General features: G+C 37.2%; 2 protein-coding genes across 10 annotated transcripts in view; one reads left to right on the top strand and one right to left on the bottom strand.

Annotated features, from left to right (window-relative positions):
* The first annotated feature begins 6,078 nt into the window (after positions 1-6,078).
* Positions 6,079-18,894, top strand: LYSMD3 (LysM domain containing 3). The gene is made up of 3 exons (XM_042250747.1): positions 6,079-6,263; positions 10,303-10,565; positions 14,958-18,894. Exons 1-3 carry the CDS (start codon positions 6,251-6,253, stop codon positions 15,621-15,623), a joined length of 942 nt encoding a protein of 313 aa, XP_042106681.1. The 5' UTR covers positions 6,079-6,250; the 3' UTR covers positions 15,624-18,894.
* A 579-nt stretch (positions 18,895-19,473) lies between these two features.
* Positions 19,474-22,923, bottom strand: part of POLR3G (RNA polymerase III subunit G) — a 52,552-nt gene continuing 49,102 nt past the window's right edge. For 7 of the 9 annotated variants that reach the window (XM_042250742.2, XM_042250744.2, XM_042250745.2 and 4 more), the window contains one exon: positions 19,474-22,055. In XM_042250742.2, coding sequence (XP_042106676.1) covers positions 21,969-22,055 — 87 coding nt within the window. In that variant the 3' untranslated portion in view covers positions 19,474-21,968. The remainder of the gene's footprint in view (positions 22,056-22,923) is intronic. The other 2 variants (XM_042250743.2, XM_060415991.1) reach the window with 1 other exon arrangement.

Below are 22,923 nucleotides of genomic sequence, written 5' to 3'. Positions count from 1 at the left end.
CTTTGAAGTCAGCAGGCATTCTTTGCTTCAAACAATTCTGAAGGGATTTAGAAGCCAGATAGGATTAAAGCTTGGGAAAAAAAAGAAAAAAAAATCAGCTCAACCTTAACTGTAAATAAAAGAAAACATGGTGAGAAGGGAAACTTTACTTAGATCCATCAGTTGCCACAGTGGTAAGTCTGGTTTATTTAGGATTAACAGGGGAAATGAAGGTATACAAGAAGGAACTGGTGAAAAGTATCTTAAAAACCAATATGATGTAACCTCAGGAATTTGCATGATTTGAAAAAATGATTTTAAGCCAAGTATTTCTAATCCAAATCAATCTGATATTTTATGTCTTCTCTGACTAAAGCCAACCTCTTTCCTGCCCCCGTTACGGCCATAGCCTCCTCAGTGATCTACCTGCTTGTATCCTGGCTCTACTAAACAATCCATTTAAAATGTATTTAATGTCCTCCTCTGCACCAAATCCTCCCATGGTTTCCCACCTTGCTGGGAGTAAAAGCCCAAGTCCTAGTAATGGCCTGCACAGTCCTACCCTATTTGGATCCCTCTAACCTCATGTCCTCGGAGAAGGCAATGGCACCCCACTCCAGTACTCTTGCCTCGGAGATCCCATGGACGGAGGAGCCTGATGGGCTACAGTCCATGGGGCCACTAAGAGTCAGCGACTTCACTTTCCCCTTTCACTTTCATGCATTGGAGAAGGAAATGGCAACCCACTCCAGTGTTCTTGCCTGGAGAATCCCAGGGACGGGGGAGCCTGGTGGGCTTCTGTCTATGGGGTCGCACAGAGTCGGACACGACTGATGTGACTTAGCAGCACCAGCAGCAGCAGCAACCTCATGTCCTGCTGCTCTCAGACCTGGCGCAATCCACTCCAGCCATCTGACTGGGCTCTTGGCTCTTCCTTCTGCCTGGCAAGTTCTCCTCCCAGCTGCCAATGTGGCTCTCAAACAGACTCTCCTCAGGCTGGTGCCTATCTATCTTTTCAATCAGTCCCTTTCCTGGGACTTCCCTGGTGGTTCATGGCTAAAACTCCATGCTCCCAATGCAGAAGGGCTGGGGTTCAATCCCTGGTCAGGGAACGAGATCCCATGTGCTGCAGCTAAGACCTGTCACAGCCAAATAAATAAATAAATATACGTGAAACAAAAATCAGGCCTTTCCTCACCCACTCAATCCCCAAAGCAAACTCCCCCACCAACCCCAAATATTGTCTATATCTGTAAAACGGAATCACTTTGCTGTACAGCAGAGATTGGCACAACATTGTAAATCAACTATACTTCAGTAAAAACAGCAAAACAACAACAAACCACTGCAAGCTTCTTACCTACTCAATTTTTCTCCATGAAATTATTGCTATCTTACATAGTAATGTTCCATTTATTTCTCTCTCTTCTGCCACAAGAATATAAGCTCCAAGAGAACAAGGATTTGGGCTTGATTGGTTACTATAGATCCCTGGCTCTTAAAACAGAGCCTGAAACACAGTAGGTGCTTAATTAATATTTATCAAATGAATAGATGTAATTTCTGTCTATATTTTGTCAGACGAGTACTACCTTCCCTTTAGGTATATGTACCTCGCTGTTCTATGATTCTTTATCTGGGAATGGAATTTCTATTTTGTTTTTTCAAATATTTATGTAGCCAGAGTAATTGTAGAGATCACAGGAAACAAGGAATTTCAAGTTATAGTCTACTTAATTGTAAACATGTAACGATTCCTTTCTTTGTGTAATAACTTCCTAGCTAGAGAATTTAAGAATAGTATTTTGAGTCTAGTTTTCATCTAATAACGTCTGTAGATGGAGACATTTGAAGCCATTCAAATCATATTCAATAGTTAATATCCCTGAATTATATTCACTTGCATTTATAACCACTTATATTTGCATGTACAAATACATTAAAATTGCATTTGCAAGCAACTCTGAATTCCTGAAGTACACTTGACTCTTCTTTTATACACATTATGGCAGAGCATTACGATAAGTGAAAGGGTTAGTCACTCAGTCATGTCTGACTCTTTGTGACCCTATGGACTATAGCTGGACAGGCTCCTCTGTCCTTGGAATTCTCCAGGCAATTCTCCAGGAGTGGGTAGCCATTCCCTTCTCCAGGGGATCTTCTTAACCCAGGGATCAAACCTGGGTCTCCTGCATTCTTTACTGTCTGAGCCACCAGGGAGCCCTTGATTATGACAATCACTCTGCTTTAGAATCAGAGGAGGAACAGCAGCTAGGGAGTTCATCTGGCTTACCTCTAGTGGAACATATATCTAAACCACGCAGTCTGTTTTTTTAAAGACTTCTGGAGAAGAGACACAATAATTTTTTTCTACATACAGATTGTTTGAAGATCAGAGATGAGGGGAGTTTTTAGGTCTCATCGCAATCCAGTTTTAAAGCCCTTTAAGTATTTCCTTGGTGTACTACAGTCTTTGCTTCTAGAAAGTAGAATGAGAAGGAATGGCTGATAAAAGGATACAAGGAGTAGAGAGTCAAAAAGCAAGGTTGAAAGAAATCTGGCAAAGGGAAATAAAGAAGAAATATAAAAACAATTAAATGTTCCATTCCTCTTTTGTCTTTTCATTCCAAGGGACTTGATTTGGTTCTATTTTTATAGATACTCACTACTTGAATACAAAGCACAAAGAGACTCAGGAATGATTAAGCGATGCATGGTTGACTACTGGCTAACTGTGGATAAAACAAGTCCAGTTATTCAACAAGACAACGCAGGCTTCCCTGGTGGGTCAGTGGTAAAGAATCCACCTGCCAATGCAAGAAGATCCCACATGCCACAGAGCAATTAAGCCCTTGTGCCACAACTATCAGGCCTATGCTCTAGAGCCCAGGAAACACAGCTACTGAAGCCTGCATACCCTAAGTGCTCAGCAAGAAGAGAAGGCACCACAATGAGAGGCCCACACACTGCATCTAGAGAGTAGCCTCCACTCGCTGCAACTAGAGAAAATCCCACATAGCAACAAAGACCCGGCAAGCACAGCCTATTAAAAAAAAAAGTCTTCAACCTTAATATTTTTCAATAATAATAAAAGCACGTGGTAATAAAAATTCAGTCTATGTAGAGAAGTCTAAGAAGAAAAGGCAAAGGTTTCCACCACATCTAGTCCTTTCAACCACTGTTAAAAATTTCTTTAGTAATTTTCTAGAAAGAAAAATTAAACACACTTTCCTGTACAGATATATGAACGTGTGTGTGTGAGAGTGGGGAGGGTGAGGGGTGTGCATTTAAAATTTTATTCCATATGTGGTCATAATGACGATGGTGTAATGACAATATTAAGATTCAGATGTAAGTGGACATCTCGTGAGAATACCCAGGAGGTTTTTGGAGATGCCTCCATCCTACCTCCCCCCAATTTCTTAGAGTACAGCCATCAAATTAGAAACAGGAATCACAGTCCAGCTCCAATATAAGAGAAGTCAAGAACAATCCAAGCTCATGAGGGAGGGGATATATGTATACTTATGGCTGATTCATGTTGTTGTAGAGCAGAAACCAATACAATATTGTAAAACAATTATCCTCCAATTAAAATTTTTTTTAAAAAAGCCATAACTTATGGAATAAAAAAAGAACAACTTGGTCCTATTAAAAGTCATAAAATAGTAAAAAATAAATAAATAAAATAAAATAAAATAAAATTTTATTCCAAAGCAGTGACATCACACATTCTATGTGGCATCTTACTTATTTTTCTCTTTAAAATACATTTTGGAGAACTCTCTTTCCATGTGCCTAGTTATGGAAGCCCCATGAATAAGGAAAATTTGGCTTTTTAAGCATTGTATCCCCAATGCCTACAACAAAGCTTTCACACTTAGTTCTTCTCCAGAAAAAGCATGTTAGGTAATTAAATTAATAAATCAGAAAATACTAAAAACAACTTCATTGCTTTGAGCAAAGGCATAATATTGCATTATTTAAAAGTACCAGAAGTTTTCAGTCTGTTATTGATGAACATTTAACATATTTTCAGATTTTTGGCTATTACTGTAATAAACATTCCTGAAAATACCTGTTACATCTTATACGTTTATCTGTAAGTGAATCCAAGGTAATTACTTTGCAATGTAATAATTCAGTCATTTTCATTTTTAACTTTGATATTTCCAAGTAACACTCTTAACTGGTTGCATCAATTTACACTCTTATTAAAATACAGTTTTTATTCTGGGACATACCACAAAACCTAAGTGTTTAACCGAAATACACATTCCTAGAAACTACGTATTTTTTTGTCTACAGCCTTTGCTTGAAAACTGTCAGAGATCTAAAAAACTGAAAATCCTTTTAGCCTTGCTCAATACTAGGGACATCCTTTTCCTCAGACAAAGTATTTGTTCCTACTGGCCAGTTTTTTGGAACTTGGCCAAACTTCATGGCTAACTGCCTCCTTTGTATATTTTTATAATAAAATATAATTCTATTATTGTCTTTTTGTAAAAAGTTCAGTAACTGCACCTTTGTGAAGTATAAATAATGGTTCAAGAGCATGCACATATCACTGAGAAAGTATTTATACAAAGGGAATAGGTAGCAGTCCTGTAGAAGCCCTTGAAATTCTATCTCTTGGACTCTCACATGGATTCCACTGCCTATTGACATTAAAATAAGAAAAGAAACCTATATGCAGAAAGAAGGTTGTATTCACATTAACATTCATGAAGGCTGAGCTGTTTGAGTCCTACACATCAAGTAGGGGAAATATCCTTTGTCTACTGATGAGAAAATGTCTCAGTGATAAATGGTTACAGACAGGGGTGTCAGAAGGGCAACAGCACACAGAACAGCTCCGACAAACTTAAAAAACAATTTTTTTTTTTTAAGTCTTCTACTCCAGTTCTTTTTGTTGCATTGTGGAGCACAGTGCCTATCTTCAGAAATAAAAGAAAAAAGATTGCAATGCAGAATTCCTAACCTTTACTGAGGCACTTCCCAGAAAACAGAAAACATAATCTTTGAAAATAATTTAAAACAAAGCTTCGAAGACTTCAGGATGCACAAATATTCAGACATTCCTCAAAGAAGTAGACTGCACCCTGCCTGTTTGGGTCTAAAATTTATATTGTCATAAGAACAGCCTGGTCGTCAAAATGTAAAGTCTAACGTCAACACTGCGAGACATGACGCACATTATTAAAAACGCTTTACACTTATTTACATAAATTCAAACACATTATCACACTCATTCAGTAAATTTCTGAGAAGCACCATGTATGATGTCATGAGTTTGTCATTTAACAAACTAAAATCTTATTGACTTTCAGTTAATTTTCAAAACAAATCAAGTTGCAATTTGTAAATAGCCTTGTCTCATTGAGAAAAGGAAGCCTGAAAACCCCGGGCTCGAGCGAGGCAAACATTTTCTGGGGCCTAACTCTAGGTGGCTCACTTTCCTCATCTAAGAATATAAAGGCTGAGACAATTGTCCTCTGCCGCCCAAGGGTTTTTCCCCTCCAGTATTTTGTCTTCTCTGCAGGAGTCGAGAGGATTCAGTACGAAGAGCAAGAAGCATGGAATAATTTAAAACATGGATGTCAATACTATGCTTCGGGGCGTCCTTCCTCACATCACACAAGCCTTCAGAGGCAAAGAGGAAACGCACAGCAGCCCCGGACAAACCCTCACAAACCCTCAGTATCGTCCCCCTCAGTGTTTTCCAGCCGCTCTTTGCCAACGCTGTGCGAAAGAAACAGAAGGCTACCCGAGGTCCGCCCAAATAGCTCGATTAGCCTGCGGACTTGGCCCCGAACCTTTTATGTACTGGGGAAAAATGAAGGGGCGGGGCAGAAGAGGAGGAGTCAGGGGTGGGGCTGGCGTTAGGGGCGGGGCTGGAACCCGCAGCCGACTCCCGGGCTATGGCGGAATCCCTGCGCCTGCGCGTCCCCGTCGGCCTGTGGTGAGAGAGTCCCGGGTTCTTGGGCTTGGGCTCGCCCTCGCGCCCCCGCCCTCCGCCTCCTCCCGGTCCCTTCCCACCTCCGCCCACTTGACGCGATGACGCACGGCAGGTTTGCGGACGTGGCGGCGGCGCACGGCACGAAAGGCGGAGACGTTGGTGGCGGCGGCAGCGGCGACGAGGGTGGAGGAGGACAGGGGCAGTCAGAGACTGAGGCTCGGCCATGAACTGGCCCGGGACGGCGGCGGCGGCGGCGGCGGACCTGGTGGCCGTCTCCTCGTTGAGTCCCCCCTGCTAACGGGGCAGGTAAAGATGGCGGCCAGAGGTGGGTGCGGGGGTGGGGGTGGCCGAGTCCGGCCGGCGGCGTTGGGGCCCCGACTGCCCTTTCGCTGGAGGCGGCGCGGACCCAGCGGCCGCAGATGTGGCGGGCCGGGTGTCGGGGGCTCGGACCCCGGCCCCGCTTGGAAGAGACTCCGAGGTAGCGGAAACCGTCGAGACCAGCTCCACCAAAGCCCCCTGATACACTCTCGGGGAAACTGAGGCTCAGAGGAAAGGCTCCTCCCTGCCCGAATCCCGGAGCAGAGCGTTTCCCGACTAGACACGCTACCTTTCTCCCACAACCTCGTGTTTGTGTTGGATATTCATTGACAGCATCTGGTACGCTTCGTCCCAAGTGCGATGACAACATAGGGATCTGAGGTTTAATCATCGCTAGGTGTAACAGAGAAAAAAAACTAGACGTGTGGAAAGGAGGAGGGGGCAAGTTAAGTTTTTAGAAACTCGATTGGCCCTGAGAAAACAGTCTCTCTGATACTGTCCCAGTGCTGAAGTAGCTTGAGACCTGTGGCCGTTTTATTGCTACTTGCTTAAGGAACGTCAAAGCGAAAACACCCAACAGCGTTTATAGAGCACGCAGGCATTTGGGGAAATAATTTTCAGTTACCGAGTGAGCTGATGAGTGCTTTAGCATGGGGTCCATTGGGGTGCTTTTTTGCCAGTTCTTGCAATCTCCGTAGCATGCAGGCTTGTTTCAGTTTCTGAAGGAGGCACTTGTGTTTTCTGTCCTGCCTTAAGAGAATTGTAACAGGTGGAGCGAATTGAGCCAGGTGACTTCACTACTGTGTACTTTGTAATCTTCTATATAGGTGGCTCAGATAATTATATGCCAGGGCCAGAGTCTAGCTTTTCATATCAATTAGGGACACAACCAACTCTTGATTATTCAGAAACAAACTATCCAGTTTGTGGTATTCTACTGCCTGCGTTACTTCAGTACAAGTGGAGTGAAGAGATCGTGAGACAGAGATACTGTTTCTCAGTGTACCATAGAGTCGCTGCTGCTAAGTCGGTTCAGTCGTGTCCAACGCTCTGCGACCCTATGGACTGTAGCCTGCCAGGCTCCTCTGTGTCTGGGATTCTCCAGACAAGAATACCAGAGTGGGTTGCTCTTCCCGGAAATCTTCCTGACCAGTGGATCGAACCTGCATCTCTTAGGTCGTCGGCTTTGGCAGACAAGTTCTTTACCACTGGCGCCGCCTGTGTAGCACATATATGGAGAGACATTTATAATGGTATCTAAAATGGCTTTTGTGCCTTGCTCAGTGAATTTCAGCGGTACTAAGCCACTTTGGGATTCTAAGAACAAATTATCAGACTTTTTCATCTAAAGTTGGCAGCATAACTTAGTATAGCCAAGTGTAAATTGCTGTATATTAAGTGGTTTGTAACTTGTAAAACTTTTTGAGAATATGAAAACAATGAATATTATCCCCAGAAAAGTGTGCATATGTATAAAATTTTGCCTAGGAATCCACAGTATTCACAGATATTTCCTAAAGACAGTATTGAAAGACTGTTAAAAAAAATGGAAATAAAACTATTATGTGTTTTAGGTGAAGGTGAGATACTCTTTCAACTTCTTTGAGAACAAAATAAAAATAAAGCATCCTTAATTTATTGTATTAAAGCAAGTTTCATCTTTAACCTTGTTAGAGTTGTCACTTGTTAGAATTCCTTGAAGGAACAGATGTGATTTTAAAACTGCTTTTGAGATGTAAAATGTGGGTAGCTTTCTTCAGTTTGGTGGCTGCTGAGTTAGGAGTTCCAGTTTATGGTAGTATAATGTAGCTCGGGGGAACAGGTGAAATTATCAACTTAATATGTAGCTATTAGTCACTTATTGAGTAGAAACTTGTGAATTTTTAAAGCATTACCGTGTTGCCATAGAGCCGGGTCAGAAACTGGTTTTCTGGGGTTGGATTCAATGATATGAAATAGTTTCCCAAATTTTCTAAGTATGTCCCAACATAGTAGATGATCTATTGTGTATATTACAAATTCAGATTTTTGGAGTTGGTCTTTTCTGATTTTTTTTTCTTTTCCACCTGGTGCTTGTCCATAGTATTCGCAACTGCCTTTGGGAAATCATTTAGTCTTGGCTTTTATTGCACAGCATTTTCATGATTTCCTCCTCCTCTGATTACTTCTTTTCCATTTTTGCAGGCTGACCTTCCTTCATCTAGATACTAAATGTAGCAGTTCTCCAAGGGTCCGCATTGGGCCCACTTTTCTTATTCTGCGCTCTCTCTAGGTAATCTCATCTGTACAGCTGCAGTTGCCACCTATGTGCAGACGAGTCATGACATTATGTCACTCACACCTTTCTGAATTTGACTACATAGTTCACTTGACTATTTGACATTCTTTTTGGTTAAAGCAATTTATAATCAAAGTCCCCCACCCTCACCCCATGCTCTTCCAGTGTTCTAAATCTTAGCAAACGGCACCAGTGTTTACTCAGGGACATAAATCAGAAATCTTGGTGTGACCTTTACCTAATTTCTTCCTATCTGAGCCACATCGTTAAGCCCTAAGTATTTTACCTTCCCAATTCCTTTTACTACTTCTCTACTCTCTTTCACAATTATTGAAAATAATCTATCCTTCCCTATGTGAATAATTAATATGAAGCTAAAACCGTGAGTGTGGAATTGGTTTATGTTCTTAAGACTTTGGTGGGGGAGGGTCTGGTTGCCACCTGGGATCCCACTCTCCTAACAGAGGTAAGAAGGGATTTAGAAACCTTTGTGCAGGGTCTATATTCTGGGGCCCCAGGGCAGGAAGGGGTAATTGCTGGGTGGCCTGGAGGTGGGGAGGCAGAGCCCTTGCCACCTGCATGCCCACATCCAGCCTGAACATGATGGTGGGGTGAGATGCTCTGGGAGGGATGAGGAGATCCCCAGGCTAGGGCCAAGCTGGCAACAGGGGTTGTGGCAGGTAGCCACAGCTTCAGCAGTACTAGGTACTGGGCATCTTGTTGCTGGCATCATCAGTGGTGAACTTGTAGTCATACATGAGCTCCTCACTGCGCAGGACGCAATGCAGGGTAGATAAAGATGATGATGTGCCCCTAGCCCTCCGCATGGATGACTCGAGAAAGCAGTTGGGTTCACAGGGGTGGTTGATGACACAGACAGCATTGCCGTACATAGTGGCACCCCTGTGTCAGAGCCATCCATTCAGAACACATAGCACCAAATGCCCCTCCCATTGGAGAATTTCTCCCACTTAATCTTTTTTAATGAGAATAGGTCAGCTTGATGAAGGTGATTTGTGAGTGAGTATACTTAAGTCAGCTCTCATCTCAGTCTTAAAATGTCTTTTCTGAAGTGTAAGTGAATATAGTGCCTTAAAATCTGTTCACAGTCTCTATGGACCTTAAATTGACTTTAAAGTTTGATGAAAAGCTGCCAGGGAAGAAATCCCTGGTTGAGAGCAAAATCATGACCTGTGTACATGGCACATATTGTACTAAATATAAATACTGAAATTAGCCTGATCCAGGGAAGTGGGAAGGGAGACCAAAAGATAGTTCAGTCTCATGGAACTTAAAACTCAGGACAACTCAGAAAGTTTGGGGTTTATAAAAGCATTGTGTGTATATATGTAAAAACTATATATATACTTTGATTCCATCAGACCTATAAATTATATATATGATCACACATTTTTAAGATGTGTGATCTTAAAGTTATTTCTTATATTTCCTTCACATACTCAGAATGGGGAAACTTAATTTTTTGACCTAAAAAAATACAGCAGTTTGCCCTTATTAAAATGTAAGCATCACTGTTTTGTGACATACAGTCTAAAATAATGGATTACCTCTTCCTCCCATCCCATTGTCTCCATTGCCAGATATGCTCATTGTTCTTCAACAGCTACAAAACTTGAACCTATGTTTTTAAATAACTCAAACCATTCTTTAAAAAACAAAATATAGTGTCTTGAATATAAGATTCATGTAAATTAGTCAAATGGGTCAGCTACATCCCAAAGTTTTCTCTGCCTTCTTTCCCCACCAGATTTGGACATGGCTGGGAGGCATCAGAATCGTAGTTTTCCTCTTCCAGGAATTCATTCAAGTGCTCAAGTACATGGATTTGGAAATTGTACAGACAGTGATATGTTGGAGGAAGATGCTGAAGTGTATGAGCTTCGATCCCGAGGAAAAGAAAAAATCCGAAGAAGTACGTCAAAAGATAGACTTGATGACATTATAGTGTTAACAAAAGATATACAGGAAGGAGACACTTTAAATGCAATAGCCCTTCAATACTGTTGTACGGTAAGTTTTAATCTGATTTTGCATAATGCAGCCCCAAATACATGACTTGTTCATAGTACAAGTTGAAGTAAAGTCTATGGCCTTTCATCTTTGTTCCTACACACACACACACCCCTCCCGCCACCCCCCCGCCGCCCCTGCTTTTTTCCTCTTTCTACAGAAATCTCTTATCCTGTTGGTGGATGTTAACTTCTTAACTTTTAAGTGAACACTTGAATTCTGTTTATTTCTAAATGATTGTTTTCAGATTGAAAACACTGAAATGTATTTATTTTTCTCCTTATTCAAGTTGTAAGAGAATGTAGAAATATATGAGGAAAATATTTTTCCTGTCCCAACTTCCTAAGGTAACACACACTGGTGTATCTCTTTCCATACCTTCTCTGGGGGGAGATGTATATGTATGTGGTGATGTTTTTAAAATTGGTTTATATTATCCATGCTACTGTGAAAGTTGCCTCTTTTTCATTTCTTAGTATATCATGGACATCCCTGATAGCCATACAGGTCTAACTCACTATGGTATATAGCTTAAGATGTTCCATAGTATGGACATACCACAATTATTAAATTGTTCTCTTATTCATGGGTAGTCAGGATTTTCTCCATGTTTTGCATTGGGCAGTGAATGTCGTCACTACTAATACCTTTGTTTCTGTGAAATAGATTCTCTTAAGAGGGATTTATAGAGGAGAGGTATATTTTTTATTTTACTAGGTATTAAACTCTGTTTAAATTCATTTTATGTCTGTGTCATGTCCATCTTGCATCCATAACATGGAATCTGTTTTCATGTAAACACGTTTAAATCCTTTGTTATCAAAGTTTTTATTCTTATGCTCCCAAAAGAATTTTGAAATGTATGTACTATGTAACACTTCGCACATTTTGAAGTGAACATCTTAAATACATCATGACTTAAAATTGTTTCAAATAATTTAATTTCCAGAATATTGTCAACATTGATATTTAAAAAAAAGACTATTACAATATTCTTCAAATGTATGCATGGAATTCTAAATACCACCAGGATTTGCTACCTAAAATCATTCATTTAAAATATATATGAGCTCTCTTTTTGGTAGCATGAAATTTTATATATTCCTTTTTCTTCTTGATTAGTATTTTCATTCTCCCCCTCAAAATCTTTCATAGTATAAAATATATTTATGCTTGAAAACCTTTTATGGATTACCTGTCACAGTTCCCTGCAGTAGAAACACACATATATTGATAAATTTATATGTATATTTAAATTTAATTTTATAAAGTTTCCTATGACCATGAGGTTCTATGTGTTTTTTATTTTTATTTTTTTTATTTTATGTGTTTTATTTTTTTAATGAATACTGCAGTTATGATTGATCAAAACAAATATTATACATTTTAATTTAAACATTTAATAAAATATTTTATTGAAATGCATTTCTTGATGGGGTAAGAAAAGCTGGGTTTGGGGTTTTTTTGTGATTTGTTCATGCATGGGAACATTATTTATTGTTAAATCAGAAAATGATCTGATTTCATTCTTTAATGCAGATAAAATTGTTAATATGTATTCTGTAGAGAAATAAGACCACGGAGAAATAAACCTTAGAAGGTTGTTAATGGAAAGTAATCAAGACTTTTAAGATTGGGGCAAGGCTAAAAATATCAACATGGAGATCCAAGAGAAGAGTATGGTCTAGTAGTTTTATTAGAGAAACAGTAGTTTTCTAGAGCCTAGAAAGTTTTCTTAGAAAAAGAGAAATCTGAAATGCCATCTGAATGATTTAAAAATAGGTCATATTTTTAATCAGTGAGGTTTTGAAAAGGACAAAGTATTTCAGACATATGACAGTGAAGTAGAAAAGATAGCAAGGAGGAAATAAAGTAGACAACAGAGGAAGTTTATTAGGTGTGTCAGAAATGAGTGACACACACTAGGATGAAGTGCTGTAAGATAACTAAGGAAAAGTTTGATATATAGTAAGAGAAGATCATTTTAAGGTTTTAAAGAGTGCTGCAAATGGGGGTAGGGGTGGGGCAGGGAGAACCTGCTAGTGAGTTAGAGGGAATCCAAGAAAGTGGTTATTAGAATATCCAATGAATGTAACTGCGTGGGCTAAAATATTTATAGCAAGGATAGAGAAGAAGCTGATAGAAAATGTATTAGGGGCAATCACAGGATATGTCTGCTGTTTCCTTAATTAAATGTAGAGTGATGAAAGGCAGTTAGCTTAACAGAGAAATGGCATTGGCCATAGTAATGGGAAAGCTGATAAAGCGGAGTTAGGGGGTTAAACAGTGCTCTGTTTGACAGAGCGTAACTAATAGGGAAAAAAAAAAAGGATTAATCTTACAAAAAGGATTTATCATTTAAAAATTATGGAAGTTAGTGCCATATTCTGCTTATAAATAGTCAACCTTAGGAATTATTAAAATATGCCTGTTATAAAACAGTGATGAGGAACAAAAAGTTCAGGGTTGGAATCCTAAATGTAACCAAGGAAGTTTGCATAACAGAGAAAACATTATAGCGATATTTAGAGAGATAGAGGCTAAATCTTGGAAGCATGGTTCAGAAAGATTGCTGAGTAGTTATTAGTTGGAATGTACAATACCAAACAAAAGAGCATTTAAAGAGAATAGGGTCAGGCTTTCAGGTTGTCAGTGACTCCTCATTTGTCTTAAAAAGATTCCTAAGATAGTAAAATGACAAAACACCCTTTAACATTACACTGTCATCTCCTCTCTCTTTTCCTTCCACACATATACGTCAAAGGAATTCACTTTTTCTCATTCTGCATCACACTGGATCAGTAATATGCAATTAATCCAGGTCACTGCTGCCTCTTAAAAACCCTCTTTGACAACCTGGATTCTGCAGGTTTCTGATTTTCCTACTATTAAAGTTTAATATAAGCTAACACTTGCATAATATATGTGTTTCACTACAGATGTTCTTTGGACATTTTAATGCATTAATCTTCACAGTAACCGTATGTGGTAGGTAGTAGTATTAGGGCCATTTTACATACATGAAACTGATTTGCAGAGAGGTTAAACACCCTGCCCCAAATCATACAGCTAGAAAGTGTCCAGGTCAGGCTTCAAATCCTGGTGGCCTGTGCTTTTCCCCACTATGACATGGCGCTCTCCTGGCTCCTGTTTCTCAGGCTCCTTTGTGGCTTTCTCTCACTCAGCACGCACCTCAAATGTTGGCATTCCTCAGGGATCTTTCCTGTGTTACCTTTTTCTGGCGAATCTATCTACTCCTGTGACTTAAGTTATCGTTTCTGCTGGTAATCCACAAATCTTTCTCTTTAGCTGGATCATTCTGAATTTTAGACATTCATCTCTTCACTGCCTTTTGGACATCCTCCACTTTCATATTTCAGGCACCTCAAAGTCAGCACATGTGAAATCTGTGTTCATTCTCTCTTATCCCTCTCCAGTGTTCCTTATCTTATGAGGGACATGACTATCCATTGTTGGCCATGTCAGAAATCTAAGTTTTATCCTAGATTCACTTTAACCTTTCTGACATCAATCAGGTGATAAATGATAAGGGCTTAGTTTACAGCTTTGATGGACTAATAATTTAAAGGTAGTTGGAGAATCTGGCATAGTAACTGGTAGCCTGAGAAATACTCCCTTACTCTTGCCATTGTTGGCAGTTGGATAGGATATATAGACAGGTTGAGGACTATATAAAGTATACAAGGAAAGCCTATAGAAATGACTGATCTTGGGAGGAGCTGAATAATGCATTTACAGCAAGAAGTTTGGGGGGAAATGGCTTCAGAAAGCAAGTGAAGGAGATATATTATCACTTTATTAATTCCAACGTGTATTTTTAAAAATAAAATGTTTTAACATATTTAAAATTAGAATGGTGGCATCTTCAGTATTTGGTGGAGTTTTTTTACCTTAATGATACATAAAATAATGGGACATCCTAAGAGTGGATGGCATCTTAGTTTTGATAAAACATGGTACTTTTATTGGGTTAAGTTGACATTTGCCTATACTCTTAACTGCCACATAAGAAAGAACTTAAGTCTGTAATCCTTCCTTCACAAACTGTTTATAAGCAGCAGAGTGTGATATTTGTACATGAGGTACAAAGAGAAATATCAGAAGATCCTAGAATCTATTTAAATAACTAGAATTAGTGTTAACAATATATGGGGTGATGGTGGAATATAATTGGTGATTTCTTAAGACTGGTAGATCAAGTGTGGTGTAGAACTGTTACCCACAGATAAAATCTTTCTGGATGTGATAACTCAATACTTCTATATTAAGCTCATTTTTTCCCCTCTAAAAGTAACTGGGATGAATGACTTGTTCCTACTTTTATTTTGATTCAGAATTTAGTTGAATGTTGCTTTTTTTTTTTTCTTACAGGTAGCAGATATCAAGAGGGTTAACAATCTCATCAGTGACCAAGACTTTTTTGCCCTTAGGTCTATCAAAATTCCAGTAAAAAAGTTTAGTTCATTGACTGAAACACTTTATCCTCCAAAAGGAAGACAGGCTTCACGTCCTTCTACTGTTCAATACCTTCCAGAACAACAGGAACTTTTGTCAGCTAATGACTCTCTTTCTTCCACTGAGTCAGCTGGTAGCTTTCTAAAAGAAGTAGACCGGGACATCGAACAAATAGTAAAATGTACAGACACCAAAAGAGAGAACCTGAATGAGGTGGTGTCTGCTTTGACAGCACAACAGGTCCGTTTTGAACCTGACAACAAAAACATTCAACGGAAGGACCCTTATTATGGAGCAGACTGGGGAATAGGGTGGTGGACAGCTGTAGTGATAATGTTGATAGTAGGCATAATAACACCAGTGTTTTATTTGCTGTATTATGAAATTTTAGCTAAGGTGGATGTCAGTCACCACTCAACAGTGGATTCTTCACATTTGCATTCAGGAGTCACACCCCCATCACAACAGAGAGAAATGGAAAATGGAATTGCTCCAACTAAAGGAATACCCTTTGGTCCACAAGATGATCATAAACTATATAGTCAAGATTCTCAATTACCTGCTGCTCAACACAAAACATAGCAGGCAGTTCACAGTTACAGTGTTACAAATCACATGTGCATTTGGAATGTGGTGAATCAGTTACAGTCAGTCACCACTTCAAAGGCAGAATTTAGGGAGACTGAAGATGCTTTTTCACCTTTTGTTATTTGGAGCCACTTACAAATGGGTTGAGTATAAAATCCCTACAGTTGCTAGTTGTTGATATTGAAAGCAGTGAATCTGTATCTGTTTTATCAATGCTTAAAGCAGAAATGAATTTGAATATGTGTCCAGGAAGTTCTTGAAAAATGCATCATTTTTCTTAGTCAAGACTGGTTATCTTAAAATTTTACTTTTAAAGTATTTTTGTTTTGAGGTTATTAGTAATAAATTTATTAAGCAAATAATGATAGCATCAGATGTCTGCAACTGATGGAGATTTTAATACTGTGAACCATCAAGATGTTCAGTTGCAAGAAAGTCTAATTCTAAAATTATTTGATAGCACTTAAAATTCTGTTTTGAAGTTTTAAAAAAAATTTAGTTCATATACTATGAGACCATAAGTAGAACAGAAATGGGAAAGTTATCTATAATGTCTGTAATAGAGGGTGAGATATATTATTATTAAACCCCCAAAATAATGTGTTACTGTTGGGAAGTTGCCATTTGGTCATTAGAACACTGGATTATGTCAGGTTGTAAAAGTTATCTTTCTCTCTTAAAGAATACTGCCACTGCTTCTGTTTTTTAAGTAATTTTATTTGCCTCTGATATTTGAAAGCACTTTTGTTGTTCTTTGATGAAAGTGTTACACGTGTACAGATTACCATTATTTAGGAAATATTTCCTTACATACTGTAATAAGTTGTTGCTGTATTACATGTAGTAACATGCCTTAATTATATTTAATGCCTTATATAATTTTTAGAATTAAGCGTTGTTTTAGATAGTCCAATAGGATTCATAACATAGGCCGTATAAAATTAGCCTCCACCTGCACTATCAAGCACAAGTTAATGGGATGAAAACATTTTCAGTCTGTCTCTGAGGTCTGTTGCAGAAAAGCAGGGATAAAGAGACTGTTAGCATGAGCAGTAACAGACATATTGCTTTATTGATCCCTTTGCCTCTAGAGTTTTTCAAAGAGAAAATGTTCAACTTAGATCCTTTTTCCCTGAATTAGAGCATCACACTGGGGAACAGAGGCCAGAGGTGTATGGTTTGGTCAGAAAGAAGGGGTTTATAGGGCCACATTTTAAGATCTACTGTGGATCAGACAGACTCTGACTAAATTGCATTTGCATATTGATTCCATGATTTAATTTTTAAAAGTATCTGTTTTTAAAATGTTATCAAAATAATTCATTAGAAGCAAGATTTGGTAGAGTCTGGCTTGCCGGTTGTGTGTATAATAAAGTATGTACCTTAAGATACATTATAACACCTCATTTTCTGGGCATTATTTCCTAACTTTTAATGTTTAAAATTTTTGACCAGTTGTTTTATATTTCAGATTTCAATCTGGATACAAAGTGAGGTGAACAAAATATATATATATATATATATACACATATATATATATGTATATATATGCTTAATGAGGCTTAATGTACTTTCAGGAGCAATGTGTCTGAGAAAGACAGGACAAAAGTCAAACATTAAAGCCCTTCCATATATATATCAGAGGGCCTTAGATAATTACCAGAAAGCGTTAATATGGAAGTCTGTAGCAAATTGATTTTTTGAGTGACTCTATTAGTTTGAGATTTTAAAAATTGTTTTAATGTGCCTTGGTCATCTTTCTAATTTATGCTCAGTGTTAACTTGGTCAGTTTACATTGTATTTATTAAGCCTGCTGAAAATCAAGTTTTAGGGAAGAAAATAAAGATTATTTTAGGATAGAATGGGCTAGATGGCCTTTGAAGAACTTTGTTTACATCAAATTGGTGAAATTTCAGATAGTCAAGGATTCCTTTCTGCTTGTGATACTTGGAAATTGACAGAAGTCTGATTTCCAAAATCACTAACATTTTAAAAAGTAGGTGTTCTGTGTTGGTTAAAAACATTTTCTGTCTTGCAGAGTATCCTATTCCTTGAAGGAAGTATAACATATCCTTATGACACAGGCAGTTTCCTTTGTCCTTATGTTTGAATTATATATAATTAAAATTAAATATATATTTTTACTTGATTGAATATAGTTTGAATTACATATAATTCTATATATATGTTATATATAGAGAATTCTATATGTTATATATATAGAATTCTAGATTTTAATCCTTATCATTTAAAAAAAATTTCCTAAGCATTTAATAGATAAAATAATTTTAACTTTTAAAAAGTACTAAGTAGTACTACAAAATTTGTAGTAAATGCAGATTGCTTTGTAAAACTTAATAAAACAAGAAAAGTTATCATTTGATATTGTGGCTTTTGTGTTGAAACCCTTATTTGAATTTACTTTGAGACTTTACATTAGAAGATACATACACACGTATGTACATACGGATGTAAAAGTAACAACTGTGAATCACTGCATTTGGTTCACTTAAAATGTTGGAGCTGCAAGTGTTTAAGAAAAACCTGCTTATTTTTAAAAGGGGCAGTTCTTTCTTAAAGTTTGGGTACAAATGGTTAAGCTTGTTTCAAACAATGGATGGTATTTAAATTATTTTTGCAATCCTATTCATAGAAAATTATAGGCTTTGTGTCCTTAGTAGATATATTAAGATCAGTTATAGAGTCATTAGGAATTAGAAGACAGTAATGTTAACGTCTTCGAAAACTTGTGTTTTAAAGCTTGTCTTTTTCTGAACCCTACTTGTTCAATGGCCTGAAGAGTTCTTTAAATGAACCACTATTTAGTCATTAGTTTTACTCAAATTACCTACTTGGAATATGAAGCATACAATTAATTAGGTTTTAGAAATACCATGAAATAGGATCCAGTCAAAGTGTTACAGAGTAAAGGTGGAGTTTTGGGAAGTCTGTATTTAAACGGTACATTATGATGGGAATCATTCTTATTTTGAATTACGTTGCTCAGGAAATCAGTATTTTTCTTCCAAGTATGTGCATATTGCACTGTTGGATCACAGAAATCTGAATGCTTTAATTATTTTATGTATGCAAATTATATAAAACTTTTGTATATTTTATACAAATGCAGCATGGAATTGTAGAATATTATGTTAGCATGTACATCTGTAAAACTGGGTTTTAAAACTTTCTGCCCCTTATTTTTCACATTTTAAAAGATATACAAAATGTAATAAAGTTTCTATTTTATTATTCAATCAAAAATGGAAGCCGGTTAATTTAATTGAATAAAGCAAATCTTTTCTCCTCTTCTAACTATTTAATAAAAGAGATACTATGTAAGATAGATTGAATTGCCAAAGATTTACCAATTCAGATTCTCCCTTGTATTGAAACAAAATACACTGGATGACTTATAGTACATAAGTGAAAGGAAATGAAAACAAATTTCAGATGAACGTTATTTGCAGTGAAAAAGGCCTTACGAGGCATGGAGATTACAGATTGATCATGTAACAATATGCTCTATTTACATCTAAATTTTACTATGAAACAAACTTTTCATCTCAAAATACTAATTTTAAAAAATACTAGTAACAAAAATCAGTTATTTGGAGTTAGTTATTTAATGGAGAATCTGTGGTGTAAACCTTGGTTTCTTCATTTTTAAAAGCATCTTAATCTTAAAGTTGTATTTATATTTTTTCTTATAAAAAGTTACTTACTTCAGAGCCTTTAAGCATACTAAAGAAAAGCCATGATACTGTACATCTGAAAGTGGGGAAGGAAAGGTTAACAAGGTCCAATGAGTGTCAGCATTCTCTCAATATCCAAATCTCCTAGTTTGTTCTTACAGCTTTTAATCACCTAGAGTTTTATTGTTGATGGTGGTTTGTTCAAGAACATCTGATACTGGCATCCTGCTCAACAAATACACAGTTATTGTACTAGGTAAAATAAGTATTAACAAATTAGTTTTCTCAAACATATTTCAGTAGAGTCAAAATAATATCAAACAAAAGGACACAATTTTTTTTTGCAGGAATTTAATGTGTAAACAAATACAGAAAAATAAGCATTAGAGCAACAAAACAGTTTTGCATCTTATATATAGAAATTTTAAAGACACTTCACTATCAAGTATGAGGCGAATCTCTGCACTAAAGTTTACCTTCTTACAGAATAATCTCACAGTCTTCAAATCTAAGAGATTTTAAGCCAGAAAAATAAGATTGCCACTGTTAAAGCAACCCACAAATACTTCCTGCCTGTTCTCACAATTAGTCTACTTTAAACTTATAAAAAGATCTTCCCAAGAAGGAAGGCAATGCACTTAATAGACATGGCTGGGCCTCCTCAGCAAATCCTTGCCCGTAGTAGATGCTTTACCATCTGTAGGACTAAAATGGTGGCAACTGACTGAAAGCCAGGAAAAAAAGATTCCTGTATCTTTGGTGTATTTGCCTGATTCACATGTTATCTTCAGATTCATAAAAAAGGAAGTAAACAGAACAATAAGGTAAGATGTGTATAAATTAAATAGTATTTAGCTGTAGTACTAAGGAGTTGAGAGAATAAGCAGCATGTAATTTACCAATCCTAAATGACTTGCCCATTACAACTGAAAAGTGAGACTTCTCTTAGATAGATTGCTACTTTAGAGTGTTTCATTCATGTTTTCCATTTATAATCTTTAAAATTTTTCATAAACTCCTTTAAGAAATCCCATAGGATCAACACAATACTGAATAATGGCCCTCACACCCATAGTGAATGATCTGAGGAAATATTACAGTTGAAAGTGGTCTTTTTTTTCCTGAGAAAGCCATATTACAAAATGGCACAAGACAATACACATTTTTTTCCAATAGAAAATAAGATGGGAAAATCAGATTTCAATACATTTTGTGAGGAAAATAAGTCTGTCTCTCAAAACTGTTTTCAATCGCTTTGCCAGTTACAATTTTTTTAGAGGGTGAGAATCAAATTTAAGCATGATCATTGCCATAAGGTGAGAGAATGAACACACATGGTGAACTCTGGGTGGAATTTAAGCAGTTTTTACAGAAAACTGTTTACAAGTGAAGAAACTAAGGCACAGAAAACCTAATCAAGTTCAATTTCAAGGCTGAGTTTAATAGTAAAGGTAGAAACAGAATCTACGGCTCTGATTCTCAGGTCAGAGGGCAATGTGTGGTATCTTCCCAAGAGGGAAAAATTATTTCTTCTGGTGAGTAATGTTAATAAATCATTTTAAAAATACATAAGAAGAATGTCTTTGAAAATCTTTGGCATATGTGAGTCATTGGAAGCTGAAGATTTTAGATATCTTCTCTCCTACCCCAATACAAAAAGGGGAGCTAGTTTCTAAATGAGTCAAAAAAGATTAGTCTCAATTTCAAAGTGACCTGAGTTTTATTCTGCATTGTTAAATCAATTGGACAGTTTGAATCCTATGAAATGTAACAGAGGCCACTACACCTCACAAATTACACATATATGCATTCTGCAATGAGATTTATACAACTTGAATTTACTCCACATTTTCATCAAGTATGAAATTAAATACCTCAGTCTAATTTTTCATTAACCAATGACTCAAAGATAACAAACGTTACAGTGGGATGATTAGTTGATCTATAGGATGATATGAAATTAGCCTCAAATTCAGGTATTTATTTATCTGAGGTCTTTGTATTGGTTTCAGATTAAATTGTGAAATTAGCTCAGATTGGCATTTTTCCCTGTGCGTGTTTCCAATCACAAAACTTTTAATCTCATAAAATATGCATTTGTAAGAGCTCAGGTAGGTTTATGTAGTCATAATATAGTGGCACAGAACATACCATGTAAAAGTAAAAAATAAAATTATTTTCAAGTTTCTTTGTTTCTAAAGTGCTCCACGTGCAGTATTAAACCAACTTTCAGATTATAGAAATCCATTATGACTAGTAGCAGTTTTAGAAAAGATCAGCAATTAAATAATTTTTTAAAGTATGAATACATAGATTAAAAGATGCAAAAACTCTTAAAAAAAAGATGCAGAAACTCTTCAGGAACATTCTAATCCAAAACATAAAAAAACAAAATCCACTTGAATACATTAGAGAGATGACAGAGGTGTTGAGAAGGAATGTCAGTGTCAGAGATTGACTGACAAGGTAACTAGTGTGTAAACTCAGAGTGGTTTTGAATATTTTAGTAACAAGTATTTTTCTAACAAAACAGTAACAAAAATAAAGTACTTACTCATTTCTTATCAGAAATAAAATAGAAAATAAGTCTGTCCAAATGTTGAGAAGCTGTATCATAAAAATATTTTATGAGAAATTCCATAGCTAGTAGGTTGCTTCATCCATGTTGTCGTCACTGTCTGCACCAAAATCATCTCCATCTTCAAAGTAGGAATTAATGTAGTCATTTTCCTAAGTGAAATGGTATGCTCCTCAGTAAACTTTAAAAGTATGAGTAGTAACATTAAAGAATATAACGTGGGCTATCCCTTTAAACATAAGTTTATAAATACCAAAGTTAGGTAACTAGAAACTATGCCAGGCTTAAAAGTCTCTGTTATTTCAATGCTTAAAACATTAACTTTCACACATCTACCTGTGCTCTTTCTTCCTCAAGACCACCATCCCCTACTAGTCTCAGGCACCAACTAGCTGAGAGAACATATACGGGTGCCCATTACACGTTACCAGCATACATCTCATTCATTATACCTTAGAGGAGGGATGATACGTGGTTTAGCTAGTTTAACCACTATACACTTACTCCAAACAAATGTACAAACAATAAATGAAGCCAATTTACACTAACATTCATTTGACTACACCAGAACTAAGGTTTTCAGTTATAATAGCTGAGCATAAGCAGAGATTTTTGCTTCCTATCAAAATAAATAAAAGACCTCAAGATAGTGAATCAAATATAGAAGATGACATACTACATTCTATCTAGGGTGGCTCAGTTTCTTTTAAGAGAGATTAATCCCCTGGGAACATTCCAATTCTTCTGGGTGAGTAAGACTCAGTTCAGTTCAGTTCAGTCGCTCAGTTGTGTCTGACCTTTTGCAACCCCATGAATCACAGCACGCCAGGCCTCCCTGGCCATCACCAACTCCTGGAGTTCACTCAGACTCACATCCATCAAGTCAGTGATGCCATCCAGCCATATCCTCTGTCATCCCCTTCTCCTCCTGCCCCCAATCCCTCCCAGCATCAGAGTCTTTTCCAATGAGTCAACTTGTCGCATGAGGTGGCCAAAGTACTGGAGTTTCAGCTTTAGCAT

Source organism: Ovis aries, chromosome 5 (genome assembly GCF_016772045.2).
Source record: "Ovis aries strain OAR_USU_Benz2616 breed Rambouillet chromosome 5, ARS-UI_Ramb_v3.0, whole genome shotgun sequence".
Lineage (NCBI taxonomy): Eukaryota > Metazoa > Chordata > Mammalia > Artiodactyla > Bovidae > Ovis > Ovis aries.
The sequence above is the reverse complement of the archived record's forward strand: the minus strand, read 5'-3'. Positions and strand labels throughout refer to the sequence as shown.

Excerpts from the sequence above, each read along its gene's own strand:
- LYSMD3 (XM_042250747.1), top strand. Across the intron at positions 10,566-14,957 it reads CCCTTCAATACTGTTGTACG|GTAGCAGATATCAAGAGGGT; the intron begins GTAAGTTTTAAT and ends TTTTTCTTACAG.